Raw genomic sequence first — 12,968 nt, forward strand, 5'->3', positions numbered from 1 at the left:
GGAACCACATCATACTTTTTGTGATACATTCTGATAAGGATTAAGAAAAAACACCTTCCCGGATATGTCGGAAAAGCTGAGAAACATGCGAGAGCGCAGACCTGCCCTTAAAGACCTTAAGAAACTCAAGGAATCTTCTGGGCAAACTTGATGCTTTTCTGTGAGATATTCTTAAGCATACATTTTTTTTTATTTTTTAATAATAATAAGAGTTGGATTATTCTGCTCAGTGAAGCTGGCAGAAATTCAATTTGCAGTGTCCATGGAGGAGTCTTTTTCTTGGCATCTTAGATGTAGGGGAAGAAGCCTGGCAGATCTACTTAATTCCAGCGCACACCCCCTTTGAGTCAGCTCCCACTGGGCTAGAGAACAGCTAATTTCCACTCCCTTAGACAGAATGGCAGCGTGAAGCTTAATTACTGGTACAGTCCAACAGAATGAGACTGGGGGGTGGATGGAGGGGAGAGGGGGGAGACAGAGTTAGTTTAGTGGAATTTCTGCTGACTGGTGGGAAATAATCATCTGTAGTAAGTATTTGATCACCAGACCACAACCATGTAAAGATTTCTTTTTTCCCCACTCACTACTTCCCCTGTCTTAGTTTCAACGCTGAGATGTAGTGTTGTACATACTCATGAGTCTCACACTAGTGTGATTTTCCTTTGAGAAGCACATACAATTATATTGACATATGATCATATCCAGTCTCCTGTGAATCTGTTTGTGACTAGTTGGCTGGCAACCGTGTGAGATGTTCGGTACAGTCCCCCAACATCTAGAATTACACCCACTACCAGAACCCTTTGACTCTCCTTGTAATGTCCCCAAGTCAATGGGCCAATTATGTGGCCCTTTGCTCTTACTTGTTCTGTTTATTATACAGGTTATCCGTCTTTTCCTTCATTTAACAACATGTGGCAAAGGCATGGTGCGCTTCAGAGCTGGTCTAATCAGGTCACCGCTTTGATTAAGCTCCTGCACAGTTACCAGTCCTCGCTGGCCTCATTAGAACACTGTGTGTGCGCGTGCGTGGTTGTGTACAAGCCTATGTTCATATTATTTTCTCTCTATAAATCTCAATCTATTTATACATATATTTTTCCTTCTTGTTTTCCTTCTAGCCACAACTGCAGATCGATTTTACAGAATTGATCGTGCTCAGGTGAGTGTGTGTCATTGTATATAATAATACATTCAGGGATGGAAAAAGTACCCAATTGTCATACTTGAGTAAAAGTAAAGATACCTTAATAGAAAATGACTCAAGTAAAAGTGAGTCACCCAGTAAAATACTACTTGAGTAAAAGTCTGAAAGTATTTTGTTTTAAATATACTGAAGTATCAAAAGTAAATGTAGTTGCTAAACTATACTTAAGTATAAATCATTTGAAATTCCTTATATTAAGCAAACCAGATGGCGTAATTGTATTGTTTTGTAAACGAAGCATTTGTGTATAGTGAGTCCTCCAGAACAGAGGCAGTAGGGATGACCAGAGATGTTCTCTTGATAAGTGCATGAATTGGACCATTTTCCTGTCCTGATAAGCATTCAAAATGTAACGAGTACTTTTGGGTGTCGGGGGAAATGAAGTGCGTAAAAAGTACATTGTTGTCTTTAGGAATGTAGTGGAGTAAAAGTTGTCAAAAATAGAAATAGTAAAGTAAAGATACCCCCAAAAACTACTTAAGTAGTACCTTAAAGTATTTTTACTTAAGTACTTTACACCACTGAATACATTGACTATGCAGAGTAATGGAACACCGATAACAAAAGCAAAATAAACAAGTAACATGTTCGATGGCTATTATGATCTGTACATAAGTGATTATGATTCCTCTCTCCATAACAGGAACACCTAAACTATGTGACCGAGATATCCCAAGACGAGCTCTTCATCCTGGACCCTGAGCTGGTCGTCACGGAGACGGTGAGCACCTCACCAGGGATGCCTGATCTGGTTGATTCTTCTGGTGAATTCCCGGAGGCTTCTCCCAAGTTTGGATTCCCATCCTCCTCCTCCTCTTCTCCTCCCCCCTCACCGGGACCCAGGTAAGCGAAGCAGCTGCTGCTCACAGCTTCTAATGGGCATTTCTGTTGGAGATCATTTTAGAAACACTAGATAAAAGATGGGGCAGCTCCACTGGAGCTATCTGGGGGTTATAACAGTGAATACATATCAGGTCATTTTCTGTGAACCAGTCTGTTTTTTAAAGTGGTTTCCAGCAGTGCTGTTTTGACAGGCTGAAATAGTGTCGTAATAATCAGACTGGAGTGCCCCAGGTCCAGGACACAAAAGTAAAGGCAGAGTAAACCGTGGGCTGAATCTGTGTTTGGACGAACCCTATAACACAATAAAACCGTACCCTCCTCAGGGAGCCGTGCTGATTTTGCCCTGCTGAATTATTACTGAGGCGACAGGGAGGAATGCAGGGGCCATGCTCGCCCATTAACCCCCCCACCCCATTAAATCTATGAATCATTTAAGTTCTAACTACTGGTCTTCATAATGACCCTAGGAAGGAGAAGGGCCACACTCACCATAGAAACGCTCCGCCTCACTATATACTGTATGTTCATCTTTTCAGAAGAAAGGATGTCTTGTGTACCAGGTGTGGATAGTTCCATAATTTTCCACAACCAATCTCCTGCACGTGTTGTAGCCTTTTGTGAATGACACAAGTGATGCACACAGAACGAGTCAACCAAGTTCCTCGAGTAATACCTTTGAGCTCAACCTTTCCGTCCTGTTAAATCGTCTTAAAGTGTTAATAAACTGCCGTGATAAGCCGTCTCTTCATATCTGCTGTGCATTCATCAATATTTCATAGAATCATTTCCGACGTGCATTAGAAGCTGTCAGTCATTTTAAACCTTTGCGTTTCTCCCTGTCATTCTAGCGTATCAACTTGTATTGCTCTTTATGTCGTTCCTAATTGTACAGTAGATGATTTTCTGTGGAGTTCTGTTCTACAGGTAACTTCCCCTTAGTGGAAGTCTCTCTTCTCTACACTTTAGCTCGGGCCCCTGTCCCCCATCCATTTAGGGATTTAAGGAGAGTATTATGAAGAGGAGGTGTGGCAACAGGTTCATGGAGTTCAAACATGACAAAGGCAGATCCTAACCCGGCCCACACGTCCCCGTCCCCCCTCCAAAGTAAACATGGTGGGGCTATCTCTGAGGGCGTGTGGGATTGTAGCCTCTCTCTCCCTCTCTTCTCGCCCTGTGGTCTATTGGCACGTCTTCTACAGACTGTCTTTTGATGCTTTCAAAGCAGAGGCCACGTTATTTTTGCCATGTTCTCTCATGCTGCTGGCTGCGGCTTGAAATAGAATTCCTAATAAAAGGATCCCTGTAGTCTAGAAAGAAAGGCTGTGGTTGATGTGTTTGGATGTGCAGTGGGGGGTGGGGGTGAGGGGGGGCTTGGTCCAGGGGTTTTGGGGGTCTTCAGGTCCTGCAGTAGTAGTTACAATACTTGAAACAGGAACACCTGGACAGTGATGTTTGTGTTGGAGGTAATTTGTCATAGATGAATGCCACCTTAGTCTCTTGGTTATGTATCAAATCATCAAAGGAAATGTAAGACGATGCGCATCCTAACTGTTACATTATTTGCATACTAGCATAAACATCATTTTTCTCAGAACCAATTAATTTTCAGAACTGATCTTGTACCATTTCTTAACTATTCCTGCTACTGGCTCTGAAGATCCCCGGCTTCGTTGTCCTTCTTTCCCTAATCACAGATCAGTTTAAATGTATATTTAAAAAAAAAAAAAAAAATGTTTTTGGGGGGGGGGCGGCGGCGGCATGTTATTAAAGTAAAACATCCCTGAATTGTTCCTGTTCTCTCTCCATCTGCCCTTCCTTCTGCCCTGCTTTCCTTCATCCACTCTTCTTCCTCTCTGTACCCTTTCCTCATACCGTCAGTCCCACCAGCCCACACTCAGACAGCGAGGCCATGGCCATCAGACACAAGAAATCCCACTTCTTCTCCTCTCACTCCGGCTTCCCCTTTCCTGTCAGGAAGAGGTATCGATCTGTCCTTCCTTCCTGTTCACCTCTCCTTTCCTCCTCTTCTTAACTTATCCTGTCCTCCCAAAGATTGTTTACTCGCCCATGGACGTGTCTCCCCGTATAGCCATACAAGATTCCTTTGCATTTTACTTGAATGTAGCAGGGATTTCTGTGTTGTTGATATATGCCTCTAGACTGATCAATACACTAAGTCCAAGATCTTTTTGGGTGGAACACATTCAGGCTCATGGAAAATTCCGGTTTACACCGGCAGAACGCAGTTTAACAACAAGGTGTGTACTGTGTTGCTTTATTTCCCTCAAAAATATAACACTTGGATCTTTTGAAAATAGATTCTTCTGCAGCCATGTGTGTGTTGCCAGGGCCAATTTTTGTTTCTTTCTTCAAATGCAAAGTTGATTGTGTGGGTTGGAATAGGTGGAGGAGGATGAATGTGGGAGGTGATGAGCAAAAACCCAGCGTTCCGTCTTAAATGGGAATGAATACAGTACCAATCTGCCTCACTGCTTATGTTTCACTCCCACCTTCCTTAGAATCAAGATTCTATTTCAAAATCACACAAACCCAACAATCGAACATCACAACTGAGATTGAGGGTGGGAGTTGCTCACTCCCAATCTGATTATCCATTTTGCGTTTGACGCTCTTGTCAAAGCAGGATTTGTCTCCATAAAGATGTCTGTTGTTTTTTTTTGTGTCATCGCTGTTTAACTCTTTTCAATAATGTTTTGATCTTCGTGAGCAGGCAGCCAGAGAGTGGGTTGGGCTCCAAACGAGACATGGGGAAGTGGCCGGCTGAGCACGGGGTTAGCCTAGGGCAGGTTTAGGGTTTGGGGGATCGATGAGGTCTATGTCAGGGTCAGATCTATAGTAAGAGCAGTTAGATCAATAAACACACATTCATGAGTCATGATGCTCTCGTAATGTTGTCGTTTTCTGTGTTCAGTGCTCTTCCTCTGTCGCAATGAATAGCCGCGGTTTTGTAAGCTTTGTTTTGGTACTTCCGTAGTCCTGGAAAGACAAACTAGTCAGATATCAGCTTTGGATCTTTGGAAAACAGTCTTATTAATTTGATGTCAGAGGCTTTCATCATCTTTGTTTCTCATATGATCAGTATTTCATAAATCACCAATCCGATTGAACAGACAATGTGTATGCAGCTGTGCACATCTCGATTAGGACACAAGTGCAGACTGTTCACTCCTGAGAATCTCTACATTTTCTAGGCTCCGCACTTCCCTGGTTCAAGTCCTGCCCTTCAACTTTTCCCCCTGCAAAAGCATCACTATTTTAGTGAGTTGCTTACTTTCCCTAATTGATCTAAACAACATCCCTACTCCTATATTCCAAAAGATTTTACCCATCAAAATTTTAACAGCTTTTGCATGTTATTTTAGCATTGCAGACACATTTCCTGTATGCCGGGTGTATGCTCTTTGTTCCACTTACCTCTGGTCCTGGTTGGAAGTCAGACATACTAATGTGACGAATGTGGGAGAGATGGAGCGGGTTGGTGGTAGACAGACAGACCCAGCACCACAGCATGATTCGGATCATTACGCTCCACAACAAGACCCCAAGCGTTTAAATAATGATCCACACAGCACTTCTGCTCTTTTGTTGCAGCTCTTCAGTTCAAATGGAATATAAAATGACATTCAATCAAAGTAGAATGTTATTATTGGTTGTATTAACAATTGAACACCATTTTATCATTTTAACACTCTCTTTTGCCTTTATTGTAGGAAAACGAGCTTCAAAGCGAGTACTGTAGGTGCTGGATGACAGAAACATTTATATTGCATATTAGTGTCTTTTAACTGCAACTTTTTACCATTTTACCATCGCGAACCTTCTTATTCGTTCTTTAGACCCCCATCATTCTATAATTCTGTCTCATATACACAAGTTCTCTCTTTTGCTTTATGCACTCTGCTCCCAATGGTTGAAATGTTCTAGTTTCAATCTTCCAAGGGGGTTCATCTGTACAGTGTGCAGCTTTTTGTACTTGCACTAGATTCCCCCCCCCCAGCAATGTAAACACACTTTATTTTTATATATACAGTGCCCACCTCTGATGTACATTTGCTTTATTATAATGACAAGGAAAGGCTTAAATGTTTACCTCTGCTTCAGGACCCGGCGGGAATAGATACAGTACTCACTACTTTCTTTCCGTAATGTATACAACGTGTGATGCCTTCTAGGCCATCTCAAACCTCATCATTTCTTATACATACTGTATCTCTCTCTCTCTTTTCTGTCTCTCTCTCTCTCTCTGTCTCTCTCTCTATTTCTCTCTCTCTCCCCTTCTCTCTCTCTCTCAGGATCATGGAGCTCCAGAAGACCACTCAGAGGAAGCGAATATCCAGCGACAGCTCGGTGGTGGAGGCACTGGCACACAACGACTCTCTCAGGTCCAGTAAGCCTGCCCTCACCAGGTGAGAAGAGAGACTAAAACGCAGGGGGGGGTGCCCGGACTTAGGCAGCCCGCCAATCTCCCAAATCACATATTACAGCTTTGATTTTGTTGTTGTAACACACTTCGATCTTTGAAGCTACTTAACATACAATGCAGCCAGCCATACTAGCCTCACACTATGCTATGGTAAGAGGGCTTTAAACACCGTGTTTAACTTCCACTGTGTGTAGGTCCGGCAGTGCCAGACTGTTTTTAAGCCTTGGCCATATCCCTGGCAGGGTGTGATATGCTCAGGAGTAGATTGAGGCTGGGGGAGATTTAGCCAACCCTCATTATCGGACAGAACCGGTGTAGCCTCCATCCGCTTTCCTGTCACGCTCGCCTGGACTGAGTAGGAAAGGGGTCGGCCATTAGGAAAGGGTATTGCCCGTGACACTGTTAAGAGTACTGGCTCCTTGCAGGTGTACAAATCTACTTAGGCCAGGAATTGTTCCATGAAATAGTCTGCGGTGTCATTGGGTCAATAAAGCACCATTCCATTCTAATTTCTGCAAGGAAATGCATTCTTCACAGTGGAGTTGTACGTATTTGTCATGGTCCATCATTTCAGAAAAGTGTCACGGTTCACCTCCTTGAGTCTCATGAAACTGAGATGACAAGCAGTGAAATATAGTTTTTTTTTTTCACGGGCAAACGCATCGAAACAACATTTTTGTTTTTGCTTTTATAATATCATTCATTCTTACTACGTGTTTGAACTGAGAATGGTTTGTAGGACTTGTTTTTAGTGCTGATTGTGCTGTGTTTATATTACGTCCCTATATTGGAGCGAGGAGGGGAAATGACACTGTGTATAACAGCATCCGCCACAGACTCGCCCTTCCAAATTGAATCTGCCATGATATATAAAGATGTTAGGCTGCTCTTTGATATTGTGGCCACACCAATAACAGGGGCCGTGAGGCTCCACGGCCGCTCACCACCACATACAATACAGGTACTGGAGCCCATTTTGCCATGGCACCCTGAAGGTAAAATTAGAAAATAACTTAAAATAAAACAGAGGGTTGGCTAGCTGCGCTCCATTGCTGTACCTATAGCTCCGTCATGGTCTTTGTGCCGGGGCTGCAGCGGGCTGTGAAAATGCAATACAGTCACAAGGGGTGAAGCACTACTATTCCTTTGAGTGAAAGTGCACTTACTGTAAGTTTTGCGTACTGCAAGTCGTATTTTCAAAAAAAATATCCAATTTTTTTTTTTTTTTTTTTTTTTTTAACAGCTGATGAACTTCAAACTCAACCATACCATCTCAAATGTCAATAACCCGTTCTCGAAATTAGGTTTTGTTTGTAGAGGCTTTCCAGTTGTTTCTGTTTCTATTGTTTATCTTGCATGTTTACACCTTTATGATTTATCATTTCTGTGCTCATCTGTTTTTTTTTGTTGGTCCGTCCATTTGTTTGCTGTTGTCTTAAAGGGCCGGATGTATCCATCGGTCTAACACTACTGCAGCTGAGATCAACCCAACATTGAGGTGAGATCAAAGCCCCCCTTTCACCACATTCACTTTCTTTCTCTTCACCAAGTCACTTTCTCAATTCTGCCCTTTGCACTCTGTCACACAAGAATGTATTTACTAAGCAAAGTCTCTGCTTACTAGTTCCTTGGTCTGGAGTCGACACAATATCACAGACCTCCACGCAATGTGCCAGACGTGGCATGTTGTCCAGTAGCATCCCAGTGAAGAGAGAGAGTCAGATCTTTGAAACTGAATTTCGAAGGGAATCTTCTTTTTTTTATGGTGTGTCATGGTAACATTGTCCTTAAAATAGTATCATATTTTCCTCCCAGCTTGGCAGGATGCTTGTGAGAATGTGGGGATGGCATTCAGCTGCTGATGGAACCATATGGCACAAACAGGCCCATGTGCTCCCTCTCGCTGTCACCGTGCCTCATCCCCTCTTTTACATACAAATAGCTCCATTTGGACAGCTGAGAGAGAGAGCGAGAGAGACTGCCTTAGAGTATTCACATTTGGCACATCCTCACATTTGATTTTACAATGAATTATGTGTCATTGTTTTTGCCACTCTTGTTTGTCAGCGACGCTAATTCACTGTTGATTGAGTCTCGTCTGGAGGCAAATTTGCATGATGGATCCTCTCCATGTCCACCGAGATGACGAATGAGAAGTTGCATCTTCTGAACGCTGTCATGCAGCACCGCAAAGCCATTCCAAACAGGAGCCGCATGAAATTACTCCGAATTTAAGTTTTGCTTGTCACTTCAGTGATCTGCCAAACAGACTGATTAGTGTATTTTGTCGTTTTTCCTTGCCAGATTTTCCCCTGTGTAATGCTTCCCTGTCGTGCAATTATAATTATTTCCAATGTCGTAATTCATTTGAGATTTGGAGCTTTTCTTTTTTCTTGATGTCCGGGTAAAATGCTAAGGATGCTAGCAAGAGATTTGTTTTTATATTGAATGGGTGATTAGACAGTAATCAGCTAGTCTTTGAAGAGAGGTTATTTGAGCCTTGATAGAAAGGAAATCACTGTCAGCTTTTCCTCTGATGTTTGGTTCAACAAATCCGCTTAAATGAACATGTAACATCCACCAAGGTGACGTTAGAAGATGTCACATTTTATGTTCTTTATTCACTGTATTTTGTAATGATCGTGCTCATCTGTGTGTAATGCATGTTCCTACTATAAAGGAGGTTGTTATTTGCAGAGTGTGTCTTGACTGCATGGACAGTAGAAGGTAATGGCAGAAGATGTAATCATGTTGATTTGCACAGCAGCTCCACGTAGATGGGCTCAAGCTCTAAAATGTAAGCTTCTCAGGGCATCACAATCAATACATGTGTACAGTATGACGGAAACCTTGTATTTACCGTTCAATAAATACTGTAGGGAGCTCTGATAGACCAGAGCACACAGTCCAGCATGCATCAAACATTCTGAAACATGGTTAAATTAACAATGGTAAGAAAAGATGGCACCCCCATACCATTGTTGACTCAATGTTTGTGTTTTCGAAAGATCAATGTGTTGAAACGAACCACCAGGTCCTCTAATTGCCTAGTATACCTTATTCTGAGACAGACCGTCTTTTCTCACTTACGCAGGAATGTACAGACTGTTTGCATTAACGATCTGCGGGATGACAAATTGTTAACAGCTTTGGCCTCTAAGCATCCAGCAGGCTTGCTTTTCACTTCCTAATAAGAAAAGATGATCCACCATTTATAAAACCACATTCTGGAGTCTGTTTTTCTGCCGAGCTGCAGCCCTGCCACTTTGCTTGGAACCGAATGTAATTCATTGAAATGACCATTCAACAGCAGTGAATCTTGCAGCGTGTGTCTTTAAGGGCAATCCTGTTGCTTTGGCTTTAGCTCAGTTGATTAACATTGTCTATAGTCGTGCAGGCAACCTTGATTCTATGACGCAGATCAGTTGATGTCTATCAGCTGCTGGGGTCATTGTGGAGAGGAGGAGGAGGAGGAGGAGGAGGAGGAGGAGGAGGAGGAAAGGGGGGGGATGACATCACATAATGAGTAACCTTGCCTGAGACCTGAAGACTGATGTTTATTCACAGAGCTAATGCCTAGGCATTAGTTTGACTGTAGAAGGTCACACATAAAAGCTTCTGAAGTCCTTCTCCCTGTGATTGGAGAATAACTGTCTGGTTGGTGGAGATGTATGTGTCTGGACTGTAGAGGCTAGGCTCCTCTAATTATGAGGTGAAGCAGATATTCGAGTAAACTGTGTGTAATCTGCCCTGGATCTCCCTCACACTGACAATCCATTAGCGACAGAGGTTAGGCCAGTGGTTTGGGGCTTGATGTTGCCTGGCACATCTTAGCTGCATATTTTGTTCCCACTCTCAAAGGAAATTGCTGCCAGGATCCAATGGCTTGAACATATGCTTTGCCCGATTGTGATCACTTTTTCTTAACTTTAGTCTGCTTCTCTTGTTTCCATACCAACATATATTATTTTTTAAACCCTGAGAGTGTTCTGTTTGTCACAGGCACTGTAAAGGAACTGATAATGCAGTTTGATGTAATGTAAGACTGGAATACTCATTACATTTTCATGAAGTGTGGGTGAAACTGAATGGCTTTAGTAAATCAAAGCACACTTTCCTCTTAAGATATATCTTACTTGCATGGTTCTTTTTCAGGAACTGTATCACACACAATACATGGCCTACATATACAGTTGAAGTCAGAAGTTTACATACACCTTAGCCAAATACATTTCAACTCAGTTTTTCACAACTCCAGACATTTAATCCGAGTAATCCGAGTTCCCTGTCTTAGGACAATTAGGATCACCACTTTATTGTAAGAATGTGAAATGTCAGAATAATAGTAGAGAGAATTATTTATTTCAGCTTTTATTTCTTTCATCACATTCCTAGTGGGTCAGAAGTTTACATACACTCAATTAGTATTTTGTAGCATTGCCTTTAAATTGTTTAACTTGGGTCCAATGTTTCGGGTAGCCTTCCACAAGCTTCCCACAATAAGTTGGGTGAATTTTGGCCCATTCCTCCTGACAGAGCTGGTGTAACTGAGTCAGGTTTGTAGGCCTCCTTGCTCGCACACGCTTTTTCAGTTCTGCCCACAAATTTTCTATGGGATTGAGGTCAGGGCTTTGTGATGGCCACTCCAATACCTTGACTTTGTTGTCCTTAAGCCATTTTGCCACAACTTTGGAAGTATGCTTGGGGTCATTGTCCATTTGGAAGACCCATTTGCGACCAAGCTTTAACTTCCTGACTGATGTCTTGAGATGTTGCTTCAATATATCCACATCATTTTCCATCCTCATAATGCCATCTATTTTGTGAAGTGCACCATTTCCTCCTGCAGCAAAGCACCCCCTCAACATGTGCTGCCACCCCTGTGCTTCACGGTTGGGATGGCGTTCTTCGGCTTGCAAGCCTCCCCCTTTTTCCTCCAAACATAACAATGGTCATTATGGCCAAACAGTTCTATTTTTGTTTCATCAGACCAGAGGACATTTCTCCAAAAAGTAGGATCTTTGTCCGCTTGTGCAGTTGCAAACCAGTGTCTGGCTTTTTTATGGCGGTTTTGGAGCAGTGGCTTCTCCCTTGCTGAGCGGCCTTTCAGGTTATGTCGATATAGGACTCGTTTTACTGTGGATACAGATACTTTTGTACCTGTTTCCTCCAGCATCTTCACAAGGTCCGTTGCTGTTGTTCTGGGATTGATTCGCACTTTTCGCACCAAAGTACGTTCATCTCTAGGAGACAGAACTTCCTGAGCGGTATGACGACTGCGTGGTCCCATGGTTTTTATACTTGTGCACTATTGTTTGTACAGATGAACGTGGTACCTTCAGGCGTTTGGAAATTGCTCCCAAGGATGAACCAGACTTGTGGAGGTCTACAATTTTTTTCCTGAGGTCTTGGCTGATTTCTTTTGATTTTCCCATGATGTCAAGCAAAGGGGCACTGAGTTTGAAGGTAGGCCTTGAAATACATCCACAGGTACACCTCCAATTGACTCAAATTATGTCAATTAGCCCATCAGAAGCTTCTAAAGCCATGACATCATTTCCTGGAATTTTCCAAGCTGTTTAAAGGCACAGTCAACTTAGTGTATGTAAACCTCTGACCAACTGTAATTGTGATACAGTGAATTATAAGTGAAATAATCTGTCTGTAAACAATTGTTGGAAGAATTACTTGTGTTATGCACAAAGTAGATGTTCTAAACGACTTGCCAAAACGATAGTTTGTTAACAGGAAATTTGTGGAGTGTTTGAAAAAGGAGTTTTAATGACTCCAACCTAAGTGTATGTAAACTTCCGACTTCAACTGTAAATACCACATGGCTGGCGCTCTCTCTTTCATCGAATGTGGCACGGTAGCTGTTGCCTTCATGAGCGGCTTACTTTATGATCCCCTGAGCTTATGAACACTGGACACATAGCTACCACTTTTTCTTGCTAGCGTCTGCCTCCTCCACAGTCAACCAGCCTAATGACTAGTGATGGGGGGACATTCCCAGCCCTACCAATGACGTGTGCTAGAAACCAGCTGCCTTTTGTCAAGAGTTTTAAATATGGAACTTTGACAAGACGCTCAACGTCTTTGATCAAAGTTTTATCTAGGGAGTGAGACTGTAGTGAGGGGTGGATGGAGACAGACTGGGTAGTTGTGAGAGACTCCTGGGCTGATGAGAGAGACTGTGGGCTCTGTGTGGTTTAATTACCTCTAACAGGGGAAAGCAGGCCCATTAGTAACCCACAGACACATAGGACTCCCAGACCTTGGGGAAAGACTTGTTACAGGGATTATTTTCTCCTCAGATTTAGCATGATCAGAATGTGTTGCTTTGCACAGCAAGCATCTGCTCTGTTGTGTCTAATTGTATTGTTTTTCAAGTCCAGGTGATTGTACTGATCAAGGTTTCCAACAGATTAGACCAGGTCTCTCCAACTCTGTTCCTGGAGAGCTACAGTCCTGTAG

The 12,968-nt window shown here is 42.6% G+C and overlaps 1 protein-coding gene across 13 annotated transcripts in view; it reads left to right on the forward strand.

Annotated features, from left to right (window-relative positions):
* Positions 1-12,968, forward strand: part of LOC139575047 (diacylglycerol kinase zeta-like) — a 124,724-nt gene that overhangs the window by 101,472 nt on the left and 10,284 nt on the right. For 11 of the 13 annotated variants that reach the window (XM_071399996.1, XM_071399998.1, XM_071400000.1 and 8 more), the window contains 4 exons: positions 1,122-1,162; positions 1,851-2,050; positions 6,364-6,477; positions 7,936-7,992. In XM_071399996.1, the coding sequence (XP_071256097.1) occupies positions 1,122-1,162; positions 1,851-2,050; positions 6,364-6,477; positions 7,936-7,992 (412 nt within the window). Of the gene's footprint in view, positions 1-1,121; positions 1,163-1,850; positions 2,051-3,928; positions 4,031-6,363; positions 6,478-7,935; positions 7,993-12,968 lie in introns of all 13 variants that reach the window. The other 2 variants (XM_071400001.1, XM_071399990.1) reach the window with 2 other exon arrangements.

The sequence above is a fragment of the Salvelinus alpinus genome, chromosome 5 (assembly GCF_045679555.1).
Source record: "Salvelinus alpinus chromosome 5, SLU_Salpinus.1, whole genome shotgun sequence".
Taxonomy (NCBI): Eukaryota; Metazoa; Chordata; class Actinopteri; order Salmoniformes; family Salmonidae; genus Salvelinus; species Salvelinus alpinus.